General features: G+C 38.0%; 1 protein-coding gene across 19 annotated transcripts in view; it reads right to left on the reverse strand.

The window, feature by feature from the left end:
* SDCCAG8 (SHH signaling and ciliogenesis regulator SDCCAG8) overlaps positions 1-23,111 on the reverse strand; it is a 249,512-nt gene that overhangs the window by 65,799 nt on the left and 160,602 nt on the right. For 16 of the 19 annotated variants that reach the window (XR_013415965.1, XR_013415961.1, XR_013415962.1 and 13 more), the window contains 2 exons: positions 22,722-22,830; positions 14,290-14,421 (listed from right to left, as the gene is read on the reverse strand). Coding sequence is in view for 13 of the 19 variants with exons in the window: in XM_077998216.1 (XP_077854342.1) it covers positions 14,290-14,421; positions 22,722-22,830 (241 nt within the window). In the remaining 6 variants the exon portion in view is untranslated. The remainder of the gene's footprint in view (positions 1-14,289; positions 14,422-22,721; positions 22,831-23,111) is intronic. The other 3 variants (XR_013415966.1, XR_013415967.1, XR_013415968.1) reach the window with 1 other exon arrangement.

The raw sequence follows: 23,111 nt of genomic DNA on the forward strand, positions 1-23,111 counted from the left end.
GCTACTCAGGAGGCTGAGGCAGGAGAATGGCATGAACCCAGGAGGCGGAGCTTGCAGTGAGCCGAGATCGTGCTACTGCACTCCAGCCTGGGCGACAGAGCGAGACTCCGTCTCAAAAACAAAACAAAACAAACAAACAAACAAAAAAACAGCTTTCTGGGGAAAAATAAGTCCTGATTCATAGTGTCTGAAAATTTCTGTAGTGTACCTACTTCTGCCATGGCCAATTTTAAACTATCAATGTGATGTCAAATGGCTCACACATTTCTAAAAGTTTAATATTTAGCTCCAGCAAACCACTGTATCTAACACTGTGGAAATGGCTGGAAACCCCACCCCCAGCCCCACCACAGGCCGTGATGAGAGTGAAACAGAAATGCTACAAATGAAAAAACAAAGAATACAACATCAGAAATAAAGAATTCCCATGATGGGTCTATCAGCAGAATGGACTCAGCAGAGGGAAAAAAAATCATTAAATTTGAAGATTGACCAATAAAAATTATCCAAAATGAAATAAAAAGAAGAGAGAAAGAAGTTGAGGATGGGGGTGGGGAAGAGACTAGAACAGTACATCCAAGAACTGTGGGACAACATCAAATGTAGGACATCATCACATAGTCTTTCTAATGCATAACTGGAGTCCCAGAAGAACAGAAAGACAATAGGAAGATTAAACCCCCGCTTACTGTCTCTGCCTCATTTATTGTCCTTCTCCCTTTATGTTTTAAAGCAATAGTGAGTTCTTGAAGAGACCATGTTCTCCTTGACCCCCAAGATCTTCAAACATGTACACCTTTTTTCCTGTTAACAATTTTTCCATGTCATAGCTGGCGCGGTGGCTCACACCTATAATCCCAGCACTTTGGGAGGTTGAGGCAGGCAGATCACGAGGTCAGGAGATTGAGACCATCCTGGCTAACATGGTGAAACCCTGTCTCTACTAAAAAATACAAAAAAATAGCCGGGCGAGGTGGCGGGCGCCTGTAGTCCCAGCTACTCGGGAGGCTGAGGCAGGAGAATGGCGTAAACCCGGGAGGCGGAGCTTGCAGTGAGCTGAGATCCGGCCACTGCACTCCAGCCTGGGTGACAGAGCAAGACTCCGTCTCAAAAAAAAAAAAAAAAAATACAAAAAAACTAGCCAGGTGTGGTGGCAGGCACCTGTAGTCCCAGCTACTCGGGAGGCTGAGGCAGGAGAATGGCGTGAACCCGGGAGGCGGAGCTTGCAGTGAGCCGAGATCGTGCCACTGCACTCCAGCCTGGGCAACAGAGCAAGACTCCGTTACGAAAAACAAAAAAAAAAAAAGAATTCTTCCATGTCATTTTAGGATTTCACGATAGATATTATTTCTCAAAAGAATTGTGCCCTGTACCTCTAAACCTGGGTGACATGCCAGTCTGATGGGCACACACAGCATCCTGGGTTTATTCTTACCATAGTCTATAACACCTATATGATTACTGTATACCTCTTGCACTGGATTAGAAGCTTCTAATGGGTAAATATGTCTTTTTTCCTTTTGTACCTAGTGCTGAATGCATGTTAATAAATATAGGGATATATTAATAAGTTAGAAGGTGCAAAATAAAGCAAAAGCCAGGCAATCTAGTTTAGGTTTTCAAATTTAAAATTCAGTGTTTAAAATTATAGAGTCTAAGGCAAAGCAACAAACACAACTACAGAAATGAAAAATCCGATTTAACTTAAAAGTTCTAAGTTAAATTTTAAGTCTAAGAGTTAAGATAATGAAAATTCTAATCAGAAGTTCTAGATCTACCAAAAAGATAAACCAAAGAGAGAAAATCAGCTTTAGAGAGTGAATTGACTAAAAGAGGTTTACATTGGATATATGGAAGAAATTTTTCAGGGACTTTCAGCACTGAAATGCACCTTTTCTCCCCTCTAATATAAGAACAGAAATTTACCTATTCTGTCTTTTGGCAAAAGGCCTTTCTAAAGATAGATGTTTAATAGTCATAGCCTCTTGTGGTTCTTTGTACAATGCTAACGTGTGTAGCAAGCATTATTAATTGAATATTTTTGTATTATCCAGAGTTAATTGTAGAAAAAGCAAAAATAACAAATATTATAAAAATATTAAAATTGGCAGGTTATAAATGGTTTGTCAGAATTTTTGCCTCCAAACAGGCATTAGTTATTTCCTAGTACTAACATAAAATTTTCCCTCCCAGAAGTAGAAGTTAAACTCTGCTAGCCTTTTATTTTTCTGTTCCTAAAGACTTAATGAAGTTACAATTGGGAATTTAAAAAGAGTGTTCCTCTCAGATAAATGTAGTTAACTGATCTTTGACAAACAGCAAAAGTAGTACAATAGAGCAAAGATAGAGTTTTTAACAAGCAGCTCTAAAACAACTAGATATCCATATGCAAAAAAAGAATGAATCTAGACACAGACTTTACACCCTTTACAAAACATAACTTGAAATGGATCACAGATTTAACTGTAAAACACAGAACTATAAAATTCATAGAAAATAACGTATCAGAAAATCTAGGTGACCACAGGTATGACAATAACTTTATAGCTACAACAACAAAGGTATGATCCATGAAAAAAGTTGGGGCAAACCACCTGGGGCCCCTTCCATGCTGTGGAAGCTTTGTTCTTTTGTTCTTCACAATAAACCTTGCCACTGCTCAAAAAAAAAATTGATAAACTGGATTTTATTAAAATTAAAAACTTCTGTTCTGCAAAACACAGTATCAGGAGAAGGAGAAGACAAGCCACATGCTGGGAGCAAATATTTGCAAAGGACACAACTGATAAAAGGACTGTTATTTAAGTTATTAAAAGAACTCTAAAAACTCAACAGTAAGAAGATAAAACCTGATTGAAAAATGGTCAAAGACCTTAACAGAGCCCTCACCAAATAAGATATACAGATGGTAAATCAGCATAAAAAAAGATGCTCCACATCATATGTCATCAGGGAAATGCAAATTAAAACAACAAGATACCATTACACACCTATTAGAATAGCCAACGTCTAGAACACTGACACCACCAAATGCTGGTTGGGATGTGGAGCAACAGGAACTCTCATTCACTGCTGGTGGGAATGCAAAATGAAACAGCTACTTTGGAAAACAGTTTGGTGGTTTTTAACGAAACTAAACATATTCTTAACATACAGATCAGCAATCATACTCTTCGGGACTTCCCCCGAAAGTTGAAGACATCCACACTAAAACTTGCACATGGATGTTTATAAGCAGCTTTCGTTAAAATGACTAAAACTTGGAAGTGACCAAGATGTCTGTCAGTAGGTGAATAGATAAATAAATTGTGGTACATCCAGACACTGAAGTACTATTCAACACTAAGAAGAAATGAGCTATCAAACCATGAAAATACATGGAAGAAACTGAAATGCACATTACAAAGTGAAAGAACCCAATCTGAAAAAGCTACATACCATATGATTCCTACTATAGAGAATTCTGAAAAAGGCAAACCTAAGGACACAGTAAAAAGACCAGTGGTTGCCAGGGCATGGGGTCAGGGAGGGATGAATAGGCAGAGTACAGATGATTTGTAGGACAGTGAACATGCTCTGTATGATATCATATCATGATATATAGATGATATATCATATATCATGATATGTATGATATGATATCATACAGAGCATGTTCAATAATAGATATATATCATATGTTTGTCCAAAACCATAGAATGTACAAAACCAAGGCTGAACCCTAACATCAACTATGGCCTTTGGGTGATTATGATGTCCCAATGAAGGCTTATCAATTGTAAAAATTATACCACTCTGGTGGGGGATACTGATAATGGGGGAGGCTATGCATGTATGAGGTATATGGGAAATCTTTGTACCTTCCTTTCAATTTTGTTGTGAACCTAAAATTTGTGTAAAAAAAATTTTTGGAGTGTTTCTTATTCCTAACTATGCTGAAAATATGATTTTAAAAAAGCAGCCAGATAGATGTATCTCTCTTGAAATTTTATTTGGGGCTCAGACTGAAAACTTTCACCACCAAATAGAGGACACACAAACACACACACACACACACACACGACACACACATTCACATGTTCACAAACACTTAGAACATCATAGGCATACCCCAAGTTGTGGTCCAAAATGTCGTTCCATAAATCAGTTGTTGAAAATTCAAAAGGCATTTTGCTTTAGAAATAACATTATGTAAACATGGTATTTTGGTTCACAGACTAACTCACAAGAGTCAATTTAACCTATAATATAAATAAACAACCATTTAGAATCTAAGTCTCTGAAGTTCCTGACGCAATCCCAGAATCCAGAACAGAGCTCAGCATGTATTAACGGTCTAATAAATATGTTGAGTGAAGGATATGAATGAATAGCAATGTGAAACATTTGTTGAGCACTAACGTTGTGCCAGGAACTATTCTAAAGACCTTTTCAGGGATTATTTTAGGCAATTTTCACAACCCTACAAGGTAGTATTTTGGAGATCAAGAAAGTGAGGAAGATGAAGTTTAAGATTAAGGAATTAGCTCATGGAGCTACAAAGCAGCCTCAAAGAAGTAAACTGAGGAGAGTCCAGAGAATTCGGTTTTAGGATGGATGCTGTTAAGTATGATGCAGACTCTCTCTCTACTTTTGGCTTTAGGTCTTAAAAACAAAGGACTAGATCTTGAAGGTAGCTCAAAGAATGTAAGTTCCATAAGGACAAGGCTGTCTACATGTCCTCTGATGTATCCCAAGCACATCAGCAGTGTATAAACACTCAGTAAATATTTGATGAATACATCAAAGGGTGTTTTTTTCTTCTTCCCGGGCAGTGGGCCTATCCTAGGCAAAAGTGTAACTTATAGTTTCTTTGGCATTGTCCCAACTTTGTTTTGTTGCCTCCTTTTCCCATTTAATGTTCTCCCTGGTAATCAGTCCCAGCAGCTGCCTTGTCCCGGCTAAGGGAACTGCACAGCCCGCTTTAAATCACTCATTATCCATTCCCAGATCAAAATTCTAACTCCCACAGAGTGGCAAAGCTCCCAACTTATTGGGAGGGCAGCAGTCTGATCTGGCCTTCCCACTACAGTATACACAAACGTGTCTTCCAGTCCTCTCAGGGAGTTCTCAATGCATACAACTGGTTTATTATAAAGGGATGGCTTGAACCCCAATTGGCTTATAATTTTTGAATAATTTGAAAAAGGATAAACTTTCCTAAGTGATTTCCAGTATTCGCAGCTTCCTGCTTTCTTCTATGTGGATCCTCTCAGATTGTCTGTAGTTAGACCCCTCAGGTGAGACAGCCTCCCTAATCCAAACATGTCAATGGTCCAGTGAAACAAACTCTAGGGATAACAGGAACATTTCAAAACAAACAAGATGTAATAAGATTCTTTTCTAGCAACATATACATCTCTTACCATTTCTTCATAAGAGTATAATTTTATATTATAAAATAATGGCATATAAATCTAATTTTGTTAATTTGCTCTTAATAGCAGTTATTTAAAAACAAAGATTTGCAAGCAGCAAATCAAAGGAGTGCCTCTCTACAGCAAATTGGTGAGGTGGTGGCAGGAGGTGGGGATCATATATCTGCTTTAGCAAAACAGATAATGGGTGATTCATTTCTGAATTACAAGTCATACGGGACTTAAAACGTAGTTATTAGGAAACCATTACACTGCTGATGCAAGTATGCAATACTGCACTGTAGGGGGTTAACAAAACAATCCAAAACAAACTAAATTATTGTGATGAAGCTAAAGTAAGCAAGAAGAGCAGCATTTGAAAATGAAGACGGCCCCGGAACAACGCTGATAACATAGTAATAGAATCCTTTCCGCAAATCATCACTAGTCAAACGAGCAGCGCTCAGGCTACGTCGCACAAGCTCTGCTGGGTGTGGAGGCGGCCAGTAGAATATTGCATTAGCATTCTCAGTAAGTTCTTTTGGCTTATAGAAACCAAATTTCAGTACTTTTAAATTTTTTACTTAATAGATTTTGAAACTGTCCGTAAGAACTGATAAAAACACCTATAACTCGGGGTGAGTCTTCTGCTCATCACTACCCGGGAGTTTGGGTCTACACCTTGATCACTTTTCTAAGCAAAGGATGAACAACTCAAGACATTTCCCCAGGAGCAGTGGAAGTTTTTGACCATACACCCAAATCTCTGTAACAGACCTTTAGGTTTATATATAACAGAGAACAGGAGATTGAAACAGATACACACTTTCAGGGCAGCCAACTCCTGTCTAGCTTGCCAAGGGAGGCTGGTTCCTCAGGAGAGCCTTTCTCCTTGCATCTCCGTTTCTGGAGGCATGGCAGCAGCTGGGAGTGACCTCCCAGGAGATGGCAGGTGCTGCCGTGGCTACTCTGCACTGCAGAATTGCAATACTTAGGCCAGCCCAAACAGAGAGGAAGTCTGCAGCCACGGGAGTGAGGCAGAGTGTATCTCTTTTTTTTGAGACAGAGTTGCACTCTGTTGCCCAGGCTGGAGTGCAGTGGTGCGATCTCAGCTCACTGCAACCTCCACCCTCCGAGTTCATGCAGTTCTCCCAGGCAGAGTGTATCTTTTACATCTTTGTGTCTCCAGACCTAGCACAGTGAATGGTAAAAAACAGATGCCCAATAAACACGGAATAAACTAAGTCTGGCCTCAGGTTACCTTTCCAGCACCGTATCCATAAGCCTGCATTTATCAGCTCATACCATCTCTTCTGCTACAGCTGCTGCGATGGCAACGGGGCAGGTGACCCTTTGCCCAGTTCACTATCATTTTCTGCTCAGCGCTTGGTGTCCCAACCCACCTCTCTTCTCAGGAACCTTATACGCCGCACTTTGTCTACCTCAGCATCTCCAAATTTCTTTTGCCTCTCAAACCCCTTTCACAGAAACACATGCAATTTATTAAATCATCTCACTACTATATATAATAAAGAGGAACTTTTTAAGTAAAAGCATTAAATTTAAAATAAGCATAAGTTTGAATTTTGTAAAATAAAATTTTAATTTTCCTGTGCAATAAATAAGCCACTATTTCATTTACATAAATTAAATCCATAGCGAATTAATTATGAAAGAAAAAGGCACCATTGGCTAATAACATGTCTTCACACCACAAGATACTCTAAAACATAGATTTGAAATTAAATCCATGTTATAAAATCAATAACAAAAACAATTTCATGATCTGTTTTGAAATGTTTGATTTTTGAATGTAAAATTCAACTGCTACTATTACAGCTTTCTTTTTAAAATTTTCCCATTTTTTTAAACTTTTAAGTTCAGGGGTATATCTGCAGTATGTTATAGAGGTAAATGTGCATCATGGGAGAGTGTGAAGAGATTCTAACTGTCACCCTAGTATGAAGCCGAGTACCCATTAGTTATTTGTCCTGATCCCCTCCCTTCTTCCACTCCTCCCCTCCGGCAGGCCCCTGTATCTTCTGTTCCCTCTACGTGTCCATGTGTTCTCATCATTTAGCTCCCACTTACAATGAGAACACACAGTATCTGGTTTTCTGCTCCTGCACTAGTTTGAAGAATAATAGCCTCCAGTTCCATTCATGTTCCTGCAAAGGACTCTCTTTGTTTTTAAATTATGAGATTAAGATTAAGATTTCAGGCTTCTATTTTCAAGCACTTTTCTGAAAATAGTAAATAGTGTTAATTCCCTGAATTAAAATGTCTAATTACATACAAATCAATATTATATTTTGTATTTTTAACACTGGCTTTTGAAGAATCAGATTTCTGTCACAAACACAGAACTTACGGATTTGGTAAAGATCATCCTGAATCTAGTTTATAGAAGAATTACCTATTTTAAACTCATTACTAGATTGTTACAGTCAGAAGCTGTGTTTTTAGACAATGGTTTTTATGGATATAATTTAAACAAAAGTGGGGAAAACTCCTGTACAACTGTGTAATTGATGAAACACCTGGGATTACTGGGAGTTGGTGACAGTGAACACCCAGATGAGAGGACGCAGGTGCTCAGCAGGGCTCCACTGGCTCTGGGGCTTGTCCACTCTGAATACACTGGGGGATTTTCACACAGCTCTATCTTCTATGGAGAAATATGTGAATTGATACTTACTTTTAAATAACAGAAAAAAAAAAAAGGCACTGCTATCTTTAATGTGAATTCCCTGGACTGCCTTTGTGAACACTGGGGGTTCCAAACCACCAGTTGAAAATTTAACTTTCTTCATTTTTATAACTTGAATGATCTTTACAATCAAAATTTAATGCACTCACATCTACTCCAACTTAAAATAAAATGTTCCTTGCTCCAAAATGCCCCTCCCAATACATTCCCACCACTGGTGTCTCTTACTTCTCGCTTTCCCTTGCAGCCAAATTTCCTGAACAAGTGGTTTATGTTTGCTAACTTTTCAATCCACTGTCATCTTGTTTCTGCACCGACTCTTCAACTAAACCTGTTTTGGTTAAGGTCACCAGTGATGACCGCGCCATTTTCAGTCTTCCGTAATCACTGGGCACATCTGGTAGAGGACTTCCTCTTTCCCGAGGCATCTCCATCCTCCAGCATGCATCAGAACCTGCTCTTCAGTCTCCACTTATTTCTCAGGGTGCTTTCCGTCAGTTCCTGTTGCCAACCTCTACGTTTCCTTTAAAAATGTTAGTGTTCTTTAGGAGTCAGTAAGCCCTCCTTTCTTCTTACTCTATTTTTTCACTCTAGGTGACTTCATTTACTCCCAAGGTTACAAATATCCTCTATAGGCCAGAGGAAATTTCTGTCTCCAGTCCAGACCTCTCTCCTGAGCTCAGATCCTTACATCCACTGCTATTCAACCTATCCATTTGAACAATGCATTTGCACATTAAATTCATGGCCAAAACGTAACGCCTGATCTCATCCCAAACCCAGGCCATCTCAGCCACAAACCTGCTTCTTTAGAGTGGTCCCTAGTTCTCAGTAAGTAGCAGCACTAGGCACCCACTGCATGTCAGAAATATGGGTGTCATCCTTGACATGCTCCTCTTCTCCACCCAGCACTGCCAGTCAAGTAACTCCTGCTGGTTCTACTTCCTATACATTTCACCAATGTTTATTTCTGTCACCAATATTAGCACTCCAGTCCAAGCATCATCATTGCTGCCTAATTGGGAGCAATCATCCAAAAGCTCCCTAATTATTTTTTGTTTGTTTGTTTAGACAAAGTCTTGCTCTATCACCCAGGTTGGAGTGCAATGACACCATCTTGGCTCAGTGCAACCTCTGCCTCCAGGGTTCAAGAGATTCTCCTGCCTCAGCCTCCCAAGTAGCTGAGATTACAGGCACTCACCACCATGCACAGCTACTTTTTGTTTTTTTTTTTTTTTTTTTTTTTGAGATGGTGTCTCGCTCTGTCGCCCAGGCTGGAGTGCAGTGACGCAATCTCGGCTCACTGCAAGCTCTGCCTCCTAGGTTCATGCCATTCTCCTGCCTCAGCCTCCCGAGTAGCTGGGACTACAGGCGCCCGCCACCTTGCCCGGCTAGTTTTTTGTATTTTTTAGTAGAGACGGGGATTCACCGTGTTAGCCAGGATGGTCTCGATCTCCTGACCTGGTGATCCGCCCGTCTCGGCCTCCCAAAGTGCTGAGATTACAGGCTTGAGCCACTGCACCCGGCCTACTTTTTGTATTTTTAGTAGAGACGGGGTTTCACCATGTTGGCCAGGCTGGTCTCAAACTCCTGACCTCGTGATCCACCCACCTTGGCCTCATTTTCTTCCCATTAGTAACAAGACAAAATAAAAGGTCCATGATAAAAACATAAAGACTGGCTGGGCACCGTGGCTCACGCCTGTACTCCCAGCACTTTGAGAGGCCAAGGTGGGCGGATCACGAGGTCAGGAGATCCAGACCATCCTGGTCAACATGGTGAAACCTCGTCTCTACTAAAAATACAAAAAATTAGCCAGGCGTGATGGCGGGCGCCTGTAGTCCCAGCTACTCAGGAGGCTGAGGCAGGAGAATGGCGTGAACCCGGGAGGCGGAGCTTGCAGTGAGCCGAGATCTTGCCACTGCACTCCAGTCTGGGTGACAGAGCAAGACTCCGTCTCAAAAAAAAAAAAAAAAAATAGTAATAATAATAAAAATAAAACATAAATAAAAAAATAAAGACCCTGCCTTTAGGTCCAGCCCTTGCCTACCTCTCTAACCTCATTGTATGCCACACTTTCTTTTTCCCTTTATGTTAGACACACAGTTCTTGGTGTTCTTCAAGTACTATGCTTTCTTATCTTAGAAACTTCCATTTTATAGATTTTCCTTCTCTAGAACAGGAGTCAGTAAAATTTTTTAGGAGACAGCAAGATAGTTTGCCAATTCCTGATCTAAAAGGCTAATCATCTAACCCCACTGCTTACCGATTGAAATGTCATGTTCCATTGAAGTTTTTCTTAATCAACGTTAAGTGCCCTGCTAGGGACAGTGGCTCACACCTGTAATCCCAGAGATTTGGAAGGCTGAGGTGGGAGAATGCTTTGAGGTGAGGAGTTCAAGATCAGACTGGACAACATAGCAAGACCTAGTATCTACAAAAAGTTTTAAAAATTAGGCCAGGCATAGTGGTTCATGCCTGTAATCCCAGAGGAGGCCGAGGTAAGGGTATCACCTGACGTCAGGAGTTCGAGATGAGCCTGGCCAGCATGGTGAAACCCTGTCTCTACTAAAAAATACAAAAACTAGTTGGGCGTGGTGGCGGGCACCTGTAATCCCAGCTACTCTGGAGGCTGAGGCGGGAGACTCGCTTGAACCTCAGAGGCGGAGGTAGCAGTGAGCTGAGATCGTGCCACTGCACTCCAGCCTGGATGACACAGTGAGACTCTGTCTCAAAAACAAAAACAAAAAAAGGGCCAGGCGCAGTGGCTCATGCCTGTAATCCCAGCACTGTGGGAGGCCGAGGTAGGTGGATCATAAGGTCAAGAGATCGAGACCATCCTGGCCAACATGGTGAAACCCTGTCTCTACTAAAAATACAAAAATTAGCTGGGCATGGTGGCACGTGCCTGTAGTCCCAGCTACTTGAGAGGCTGAGGCAGGAGAATCGCTTGAACCCAGGAGATGGAGGTTGCAGTGAGCCGAAAGATTGTGCCACTGCACTCCAGCCTGGGTGACAGAGTAAGATTCTGTCTCAAAAAAAAAAAAAAAAATTAGCAGGGCATGGTGGTATGTACCTGTAGCCCTACCTACTTGGGAGGTTGAGGAGGGAGGATCACTTGAGCCCAGGAGTTCAAGGTTACACTTCAGCCTGGGCAACAGAGTGAGATATTCTCTTACAAATAATTTTTTAAAAAACAAGTCCCGTTATTAAATGTTCTTGTACCACCAAATGTATTTCTCTTTCATAGAACTGGTCATGATTGCACAGTTGGCCCTTGAGCAACATGGGGGTTAGGAGCGTCAACGCCCTGTACAGTCAAAAATCCATGCATAACTTTGACTCCTCTCAAATTCAACTACCAACAACCTACTGTTGACCAGAAGCTTTACTGATAACATAAACGGTTGATTAACACATATTTGTATATGTATTATATACTATATTCTTACAATAAAGTAAGCTAGAGAAAATATTAAGAAAATCATAAGAGAAAATACCTTTACAGTACTGCACTGTTATATATTGATGCGATAAGTTTATACTGTCTGTTTACAAGATGAATCATCTGAAATGACGGCAGCTGCAGCTGCAAACTTCAATCTAAGCTACACATCAAGCACTGCAACTTTTGCTTGTAATGTCATGACTTTTCTCTGCTTCTTGAAAGTACTTCCAACATCAGTAGCCGCATTTCGTATGGGTCCCACAGTGTTATTCAAGGTTTATGGTATTGCAGTAAACATGATGAAAAATGCACAAGAACTGCAATAGATCACTTGTTATTGCAATAAGCAATTTAGTGGAGAGAGAAACTGTTCACATGCAGATGATTTAGTACACACAGGGTTTTCAGTGGATACTACAATACTTGAGCTCCTCGCAATAGCAACAGGAGGTGGTTACAAAATTATCACAGTAGTACAGTGTGTACTACAGTTAATTTCATGCAGTTATGATTTAATACCGCATCTTTACATTTTACATTTCTCTCAATTGCAAATGGTACCATGTATGATCTGTGTTTGTGTGTGTAAGTTTTGATAAATTTTAACTTTTTATAATAGAGTTGCATATATTTTATGGTAGTAAATGATAAAGACCAGTATCTACAGATATTTTATGTATTCATGACATACCTAAATTTAAAACTTCTTTTCATTATTTCTAGGCTACATGGTTTATCTGCAGGTTTTTTCAAATTGTTGCAAATCTCCAAAAAATTTTCCAATAAATTTATTGAAAAGAATCTGTGTGTAAGTGGGCCCAGACAGTTCACATCTGTGTTGTTTAAGGGTCAACTATAATTAATTAGACAGTTGTGAAATTCTTTTGCTAACATCCATCTTCTCTATAAGGATGTAAGCTCCATTACAGTGGGAACTATATCTACTTTGCTATTTTATTCCAGCATGTGGTAGAAAATGTGACACATAGTAGCAATCACTCACTCAATCAATCAATCAATGTTGAATGAATGAATCATAATTTGCTACCTGACCTTCATTCGGCACGTTTGTCTTTCTTAGGCTTAGTTCTCCATCTGGAAATGGAGATGATAAATACAGCTACTTTCAAGGCTGCTTCAAGGTACATAAGGTAACAAGTGTGAGAGCATTCTGAGAACTCTAAAGCAATACACAAATGTAAGAAAATAAATGGAAAGCTGCCCCAGGTGCACAGGACTGGGGCAAAGGCTGGCCCAATGGCCAAATTCGCTGGCTCATTTCGTTGGTCCTCTAGCTAATAATGGTCTTTACTTTTTCAAAGGGTTGTAAAAAACACAAAACAAGGAAGACTATGCCACAGAGACCATGTGTGGCCTGCAAAGTCCAAAATATTTACTCTCTGGCCCTTTACAGAAAACGTTTGCAGACCCCTGGCCTACAGAAGTGCCTGGGCTTAAGTAAATATTTTAATAGTGAATGAATAATTATTACTTTGCAAATATATGCATATTTTGGTATTTTGATGACTGACAAGCAGTGCCATTATCTGACTGCCTGTCTTCCATTCAATAAAGCAAGTAATCAACATAAAAATACCTCCCCCCTCCCCAGGCTAATATGTTACTTTACATTTAAAAAATACAAGGAGTCTATAAATATTTTCATTTCCTTCAATTATATCAAGAACTGTTTTTGAAACAGAGAAGGCAGGGATGACTGGGAACTGGTGTGGGGATACAGAGCTGGAGGCCACGCGAACTGTGTCCCCTGGAAGGGTGACTGCTATCATTGAGCATGCGGTTGTCACGTGGAAGTCCAAGTCCACAGAAACCTATTCACTGTCTGCTGTGAAATACTGAGATTATTTTCTCCCCAGGGAATCCATTATCACACAGAAATGAGAAATGGCACATGGATAAAAAATAATAAGAGGCTGTGCTTATTGCCAAAAAAAAAAAAAAATCCCCAATACTGCACAAAAAGGAAAGGATTTGGAGTCAAAAGATCAAGATTCAAGTCTGAACTCTACCACTTATTCCATCTGTCACTTTGAGCAAACCTATTAGCCTCTCTGAGCTGAATTTCTTCATCAAGAAAAAGAGAATAATCATTGATGACATTTAGTGGGTGGCCTGTATGAGCCATGTGCTTTACTATATTATATTCGATCTTTCTATCAAAATGCAAAGTAGATATGATCAGTGCCAATATATAGGTGAAGAAACAGTCACTCAGAGAACTTAAGTGACTTGCTCAAAGTAACGCCACTAGAAAGAAGCAAAGGTTTTGTTTGTAGCCAAGTTCTGACTCTAGCAATGCTATTAGTGCAACCTCTGATAAGATGTTTAACCTCTTTAGACCTACTATGTGCTTAACCTTACAAAAAGCATATAAAACCTAATTTCTAGGAAAGATGATTTGAAATTCCTCCATATTGCAATATTACTAACTTACGTCTTAAAGGAAAATGGCTTTCCTCCATTCTTCCATGTTAAATCTAATTCTATGTCTTCAGAGACCGACAAAAAGAGGATGTACTCCCCTCTTTCTATGTGATAAGAACAATGTAAATTAAGGAAGCAGAAACACGTAAAATAAAAGTATCACATTTTGGGCATGTCCGGAGCGGCATCATGATGACGAATCCTACTTATTCTGCAGCAGCCCCCCTTCTGCGTGTAAACCAAACACACGCAATACGCGACACGTGAGTTGATCGTGAAGCCTTGATTACCTTTGCTTCATTATCTCATGTACTCTCCCATGCTGGACACACTGTTCCTCCAATTCTTCATTTCTTCTCTGTAACTTTCCCAATTTATCATAGGTATACCTTTTTTCTTGACTGAGTTGAGCAATTTCAGATCTAGAGAAATACACAAAAATAATAGATGTTAAAGGTTCTTATTACTAGGGCATATTGTTATTCTATAACCTTAACATTATCTTAAACTCCATACTTAAACATAATAGTGTAATGAAAACGACATCCTTTGCAAAAGAAAATATTTCAGAAATGGCAAGATACATTGTAGAGACTCACGTGTTAGACAGAAAAAGGAATAACAACTTATTCTAATAGAAATGGCTTCCCTAAGGAACAAGACAAAAATGATAATGATCAAATCTCTTTCTTAAAAGACTATCATTTATTTAACAAATACTTACTGAGTGCTTGTTATAGGCCAAACACTATGCTGTCAAAGAAGAAACCCTAGGCCTAATTTCTATCACAGAGTTTCTTTTAATTAGCATAACCAGCTGAATGGCACACGGTTAAAATAAAAATAGTTCTTTAATGGTTAATTTTATGTGTCAACTTAGTTGGGCCATGGTGCCCAGACATTTGACCAGACATTATTCTGGACATTTCTGTGAGGGTGTTTTTTAGATGATATTAACATTTAAATTAGTAGACTTTGAGAAAAGCGGATTGCCCTCCACCTCGGCGGGCTTCCTCCAATCCACTGAAGGTCTTAATAGAAAAAAGATTGACCTCTCCTGAGCAAAATGGCAATATCCTGTTGTTCGTGTCTTAAATGACAATCCAAGTCTCAAAATTTGAAGATCAGAAAGATGTTTATCCAAGAAAAATTATATTCCTTTCCTTGTATTAAGTAAACTCTAAATTTCTGCCTACTGCCACCATCTCCTCACGCCCTAATGCCTAATCAGTTAGAATGGAGAGTTTAAAACTCTTGTATATTATGAGTCGTTTTCAGGTTAATAATTGGTTTGTTTCCTGAAGACTCCTGACATAAAATTAATTCCCTTCAAAGAAAGGATTCTTCCAGTAGGCAAGATAGCCTTTTCTTCCTGGTCAGGAAAGGATTTGGATTTGCTAAGGGAAATTTTACTTTACAAATTGTTAATCCCAAGGACCAGGCTGCTCACGTGTATGGGGCAAAAACTCTTGCTTTGAGTTCACCTCATTCTTCATTTTGTTTTCATCTTGGTTCAAATGTCATCCCACGGGAAGCTTGCCCTGATTAATACCTTGCAGTTCTCAATATGTCAGCACGTTTTTTGAAGCTACCTCTAGCCTTTATGCATACATTAGCTTATAATTTATTCTTTTAAATTGTGCTCTGTGCCTTGTCTTTCCTACCAGATTCTGTATGAGAGCATGGATTATCTCATTTTCAAGTTCAGATCAAGTGTTCAATCTACATTTGCTTCTCCTAATAAGAATCTACCCATATTTGAAATAGTCCAAAAGGAGTTAATAATGGCTTATGTTTCTCCTTTCAGAATCACATACAATACAAAAGAATTTAGAGGCAGTTATAATAAATTTTTGATCTGGTATCCCTTCCAAGATTCGTATCTCCTATCATACCATGCACTAAAATAAATTCCAAAAGAAGAAAAAAAAAATCCTTAAACCAGATTAGAAAAAAATGCAGAACACTGATCTTTTCTCAGGCACTTTCCAAGCAAAAGGCACTTTTAAAAAGAAAAATCACAAAGAAAAAAATAGATTTTACAATACAAAAATACAAAACTTTTACACATAAAAAAATCATATATTTAAAATATATCCTAGGTTTGTGTGAGAGTATTCATTGTAGCACTGCTTCTAGAAACAACCTTTCTTTGCAACCCATAATCTGGAAACTTAACCAAGAAATCTATCCACAGGAGCCTGGTTATGTTACTTATTAATCTGATAATGCGGCTATTTATAAGTGATATTTATTGATCTAAAACTGTGACATATTTGTTAAAAAGAGAAAACATTAAAAGTCAGCATGTATGATGTGATTTCATTTTATAATTTAGAAAAATATTTTGACATGTATACCAACTATTAATACTGATTATTTCTGGATGGTAGGATCAGGAATGTTTTCTCTGTTCTTTTTTCATCTTTCTAAATTTGTAAAATAGTTATGTATTTTATTTTTTAAAAATTCTGATTTTGAAACAAAATCATAATAAAACAAAATGTAGATGTCACTGGTGGGGGAGGTTGTGTGTGGAAGGAACAGGGAATATATGGGAATTCTGTACTTTCTGTCCAGTTGTGCTATGAAAATAAAACTGCTCTAAAAAATAAAGCTTATTAATTAAAATCAATGTAAACAACAGGAAATTATTTACAAAATAAGACAAACATTAAAAGCATCATTTAATGAAACACTAACTGCACTCTCCATCAAAATTCCAATGAAAAGTATAAGAAATATTTAAAATATCTACAGAAGAAACATAAATGATCAATACTATTTATAACATATTCAATTTCACTATTATTCAAAATATAGCACAACAAAACCAGATACTACCACCAAATATTTACTGCATGCCACTGTATAACAAATAGTGAAATCCATCCTTTACATTCATGATCTCAATTAATCCTATAAGATACTTGTAAGGGTTTATTTTCTTTTCTCTGTGAGGTTAAATATGAAGTTTAATGACTTGCCTAAGGTCATCCAAGTAGGCAAGCCCAGATACAAATACTACTCAGTCCACCTCTAAAGGGGTCGTTCCACCCACTGCGCAATATTGCTTCTCATCCTTTTTTTAAAAATCTCACTTCTTTGTAATGTTATTTACTAATATGGCTACATATACAGTGATTAGAAGTTAGTGTAGTACTTAAGCAAGGTAAAACACATTAATACCCTTAAAAGGATTCATAGTCTTGGACTAGCAATTAAGGAAACAATCAAAAATTTAGACTTAGGTACAAAGTTTTTGTTGTATTATTAGTCATAATGATTAAAAATTAGAAGCATCTTAAGAGCCTAATAATTCTTATCCATGCAAATCATTTAATAAAGTTCTGTTTTCAGAGTATTTACTGATATAGAAAAATGTTCATTAGATATCAAATGAAAAAGCAGATGCAAAACTGTATACACAGTGTAATCTCAATTACAATATAAATGTACACATACATACACATGAAAAATGACTGAAGGGAAATATGTCAGAGGTAAGAATAGTTATCTCTAGATGGTAGTGGCAGGAAATTTTCCTTAATTCTTCTTTGTATTTTCCAAATTCCCTGCATTGAGGATGTCTTACATAACCACAAAAATACAAATGTTATTTATAAAGAACATATCACTATCAAGTGTGTTATTGCAACCATCTTTTTTTCTGCTTCGCATATTTTTGTTTTTTTCTTTATTTATAATTGTAATTTGCCTACCAACTTCCATTTCTCAATAAAAATTTGACATATATGCCTGCACGCCATCCTTTTTCTGTCTGGAGTTCACGATATATTCCTAGAACAGTAGTCTGCAAAGCTCAAAGAGTAAACTTAACAAGTTTTCTGTTAGTTTGGAGATACATTTCTGGCACGAGTATCCTGTGTCATATAAAAGGATAATTGACTCTAATTCATTTTCACAGAAAATTTAGGCAATTTCTGGCTTTGCAGAAGCATGAACTTTCCCCTGTATTTTTATATACCAGTTATATTGTATAATTGCATTTGCATGAAATATATTTTACTACTACAATTCAGATTAAAATAATTGCTTTCAAAGGGAAATATAATATCTGAATTTTTTATTCTTTTAGGTTCTAGTTTGACTTTTGGTAACAATTAGCAGAGGCCAATATCAGTCTCCTCTTGTAGAAAATATAATTTTTATAGTATCCCAACCTAACGTCATGTAAACATGCAAAGGAAAAAAACAGTTCAACCGGGTGTGTGTTCTTCACCTCAATTAAACTCACACAGTTGGATACCTACTGTTGCCAAAACAGTAATATAATTTATACATTATAGTCCACACAGTAAAACTACACTAAAAGTCATTTAACAATATTTATAACACCATAAAGTATAGTGTTAAAATATATGAACTGCAATATGTACCAAAATTATAAAATTTGTTTCTCATCATCAGTGATTAAAACCAGGATCATTGCTCTAGCCTCAATACTCACAACCCTGGTGACAGATTAGAATTCAAATCTTAATGATCAATTTACAATTAACAAGATAGAAGTGAAACAAATTAAACCAACCATTATATATAACGAGACCCCATGGACTCCCATTGTTCCTCTTAATTACAAAACGCAAATCACAAATACACAATGGGCAGTGTTAGACATCAGTCCACAAGCCTCACAACCCAGAAAGTGGCAATGACAGAAAAGAAAGCAGCAAATCCACATAGACCCTGGTTCTACGCTCTATCCGGTTCTTTTCAATGTGCAAGTGGTGGAAGCTAAAACCTAGCACACACTTCTCTCCACTCTGTGGCTGGCAGAGGCTCACTCCTTGCCAGCACCCAATCCTTCCAAGCTCTCCCAGGCCAGGTGTTAGATAGCACTGCAAACCGCACTGCAACGTTTCACTGCTGATTCATCTAAGTGCGTGGGGAGAGAGAACGCTTCCTTCACTTTGATAAAGAAAAATCACAGTTGTACCAAAGCTATTTAAATAGCTCCGTGTACCTCCCTCAAAAAACAACCCCATAACTGTAACAAGCTCTCAGAGTACTGGGGAATACAGAAGGAAGGAGAGCGAAAGTTTATGTGAGCCTCGACTAAAATCAGCCAGAATGTCTGCCTGGTGCCAATTAAAAGCAAAATGGAATTAATTCTCTTGCCTGATGGTCAAAAACAAGCTATATAAAATGCACAGAATCGGCAGTTCACTTTAAGTTTAAAATGGGACGTGCCATTCACAAATGCCAGGGTTACAGACACCACTACGTGCAGTGTGGAGTACACTCAGGGCGCAAACTACTGTGCTAATCACTATGGAGGCTTCCAGAAAACAGAAGCAGTCATCACTGCCACAATGCGACTTACGATCTACTTGGGGAGAAAACACATGCAACAGACCCACACAAGCAGGTACCATTTCAAAACGTTTTCACAGAGCAACGGAGCAGCCTAGCATGAGGCTGGGGCAGAGCAAGGGCGTACGTGCCCACCGAGCCCGCGCGGCCAGCTTTCCCGTCATTCCGCGTGGGCTCCAGTCAAATGACTAGACCTGTTTTAAATGGTAGGAATCCGCTTGTTTAGTTGGCATTTTGAATAACATAAGACTCTTAGAGTAATGTTGCTAGTAACAGAAGAGGGAAAAATATGTCTTAATTATTGTTCAATACAAAATAAATACACTTACTTTCAAGAAAAATTTTACTGCAATACTCTGAGGAAAAGCTGGACCAAAATTACCATACAGATTGGATAAATATAAAGTTGGAGACTGAGTTTCCACAATGACAAAACTTTGGAAACTCCAAGATTTTCCTTACCTCAAAGCACAGGGAAAATTATTTAGCCCAATAGTTTGGCATGGGGTATGCAGAGGCACACTCCTGGAGGGCTTCTTCAGGGTTTACTACATTAATAACTTGTATTTTAAAAGAAGCAGTTTGAGCCCTTCAAGTTTTGTAGGTGGTTTCAAAGCAGAAGGTAACATCAACATGGAATGTTAAATTTAACATGAATGAGTTATTGAAAATGTCAGAGTAGGAAGCCAGGGAGAAATGAAACCGGAACTAAAAGAAATTAAGAACAAACAACCCTAAAATCACAATTTGTCCTATTCACTACTCTCTTGTGAGGTGCACAAAATGCACTTTTCGTAAGTTTTAGGGGCGCTTAAGAGTTTTAAAACTAGGAAGTAACAATTTATCAAGTGTTTACTACTTGCCAGGCCTTGGTTGAGACAAATTGTAAAGTTAGAGTAGGTGCCTGTTTTAATTCATTAGAGTTACAAAATACAACTAGATCCACATTTTCCTGATCTGACTGTTTTAAAAAGGCTTTCACTGTGGCATAGACTTCTGTCCATCAGCAAATGACAGTCAGACTTTCCCCGGCAAAGACAACAGCTATGTCAAGTGATACCCAAATTCCAGTCAAGACCCTTAAAAATGCTATTGTGAAAACAACAGCAGCTAGTGTGTATTACAATGTGTCCGGCATTGTGCTAGGCACTTGATAACGTGTATGTACGTGTATCTACATATATAATTCCAATTCCCATAACAGTCCTGCAGCGTGGCTTTGGAAATGTTTTTACAGAAGGAGAAGCTGGGGTTTGGGGAGATGAGGCCATGCACCCAAGGTTACAAAGCTCCAAGTGGGAGAGTGAGATTCAAATCTAGTTCCTCTGAATTGCCACGTGTTCTTTACTGCACACTGCCAGTCATCCACAATGGAACAGACTGGCATCAAAAGTCAGATCAGGAGGTGCGAATAGCACCACACCTATTTGTTTCATTCATTCATCATTTATTCATTAAGTGCCACCTATGTGTCAGATATAAAAGAATACATCCAATTTACAAAGCAGTGTTCAGGAGCTGGAGGAATGAGAAGCAGGAGAAGCAGTAGAGGTGCTGAGTTAGACCAGTACAGGCCAAGACGACAGATCTAGAGGAGGAAAAAGAGGGCCTAGGGGCAAAGAGTAAGTTAACTGTTACATGCCAAGGACGCTTACTTCTCTACGGAAATTTAAAGGTTAATTTTTCCTTCCCAAACTTTCTCATCATAACTACTATGACTTGAATTTTCTTTAGCAATAAATGTAAAATACTATAATTACTGTAAGAAAGAACATATACTTTGGAACCAGAAATATCTAGGTTAGAACCCTAGCTCTCCCACTCACCAGTTATTTAAACAGTTTTGGTTTCCTTATCTGGAAGATAATAATTTCTGTCTCAAGTTGTGGTGAGAATTAAATAATACATACCAAGCACCTTTTTGTCTCTTTTATATAATAAATTTCCCTAATTACGTTTCCTTGGAGAGCAAGATCAGTCATCATTCACAAACCAATTTTAGACCTAACACATTTATATAAAACCCAGATTAGTATCATTTTATCCCTAAATGATATAATCTGGTTTGTTTGCTTCTAACAAATTACTTTTGGACCTATGTGGTGCAAATCAAGTATTTCTGGTTAAGAATAGCTACTGTAGATATTTTATGGGTCTCTTTCATGACCAAATCATTTAGTTTTCATGGTCAAATCTCCTTGAAATATCTGGTATTTTGGCACCTAGGTTTTCCCCTACCAAAATACAATCTTAGTATGTGCTAGGAAGGTGCGCATGTCAGAGTACATTCTTGGTGGTTACAGGAGCCTCTGCCTTCCTGTGAGCAGGGAGAGTTGGATGCACGAGCCCTCTGATTCCCCAAAAGATTCAGGGATGGGGATTCTATCAGCTAAGACAGATTGTTGATGCAGGATCCCAAGATGGAGCTCAGAGTGATCAGATATGCCCTGATCCTCCCGGAAATCCTTTCCGAATGAAACATCTAGGTGAGCAGTTTGTTTGCTGAGACATATTTCCTGCTCTCAATAGATCTACGTAAGTTTCAGAAAAATACAGAAGAGAAGACACACAGGCTATTTTTTCATTATCATATAAAGTAATATTTGACATCGTATCAGTTATGTGAATATTGCCTTCTATAGTTCAATTTCAAGTGATTCTGTCCAATGTTATTCATTGACAAAAGAAGAAACTATAGTCCAAGTACGTCAAATACATTTGTCCAAGATGATTCAGTTACTGTCGGAGCTGAGATGAGGAGTCAGGCTTCTTGCAGTTTAAAATATAAAATAATTTATTCATTGAGATAATCTGACTAGAAAGTGTGTAGAAAAAAGTCATTAAGATTCCAATCAATGGATTTATAAAAGAGTAGTATGCCTATAAAATGAATGATGGCTGTTCTATTAAAATATAACAATTTTAGGGAAGAGAAGAATAGTTTTGGTGTGTTTATTTCAAAGTACCATCTACTTTCATTTTTATATATGCACATTTCATCTGTTATCATTTAACCTAAAGATAGCTTTTGTGTTCATGGTGAATTGTAACAATAGATTAAAATGTGTTAACCATACCAATGTAAGATTTTATAACTGCTTGATTTATCTGCATCTTTATGTTATTACCATATTTTCTTTCCTGAAATTTCAGTTTTCAATTCTAAACATTAAAATGTCAAATAATAGTACACACATCATCATGAAAAAACATAAAAGTGTATGGACAATTAAGAAAATGTCCATATGTAGAAAATATTTTCAAAGAAAACATCAGCAGATACTTAATTTTGACATTATAAAACAGTGTAAATGCTGTTTTTTAAGGAAAAATTAGAGTAATCACATAAACAGTGCTCTTGAAAGTATTCTATAACATCACCTACCTGGTTTTTTGAGAGATTTGTTCCAGTTTCTTGGCTAATGTACAGCATTCTTCCTTTAACTTTGTCAAAAATGTATTCTGGGAGGTCAGCAACAAATACTGTTCATTTTCTAGAAATAACAATAAACCCCCACCAACATAAGATGTTTATGGTTGTCGCTCTGCAGTGCTTCCATACACAGAGTGGTAAAGTGCTTAGACCCCTACACATTTCCAATAAGCCACTACATCACCTTCAATGTCCTAAGTCAAAGGACTTATCATCTGGAAAGACACTCAATCTTAGGAGTCGTTTATTTTCAACATAAGTATACACCAGAAACATGTTTTATCAGACCAGCTTGGTGTAACATTTTGACATGTTAATAAAGTGTCAGATACCTCAAGTGGA

This window comes from Macaca mulatta, chromosome 1 (assembly GCF_049350105.2).
Source record: "Macaca mulatta isolate MMU2019108-1 chromosome 1, T2T-MMU8v2.0, whole genome shotgun sequence".
NCBI lineage: Eukaryota > Metazoa > Chordata > Mammalia > Primates > Cercopithecidae > Macaca > Macaca mulatta.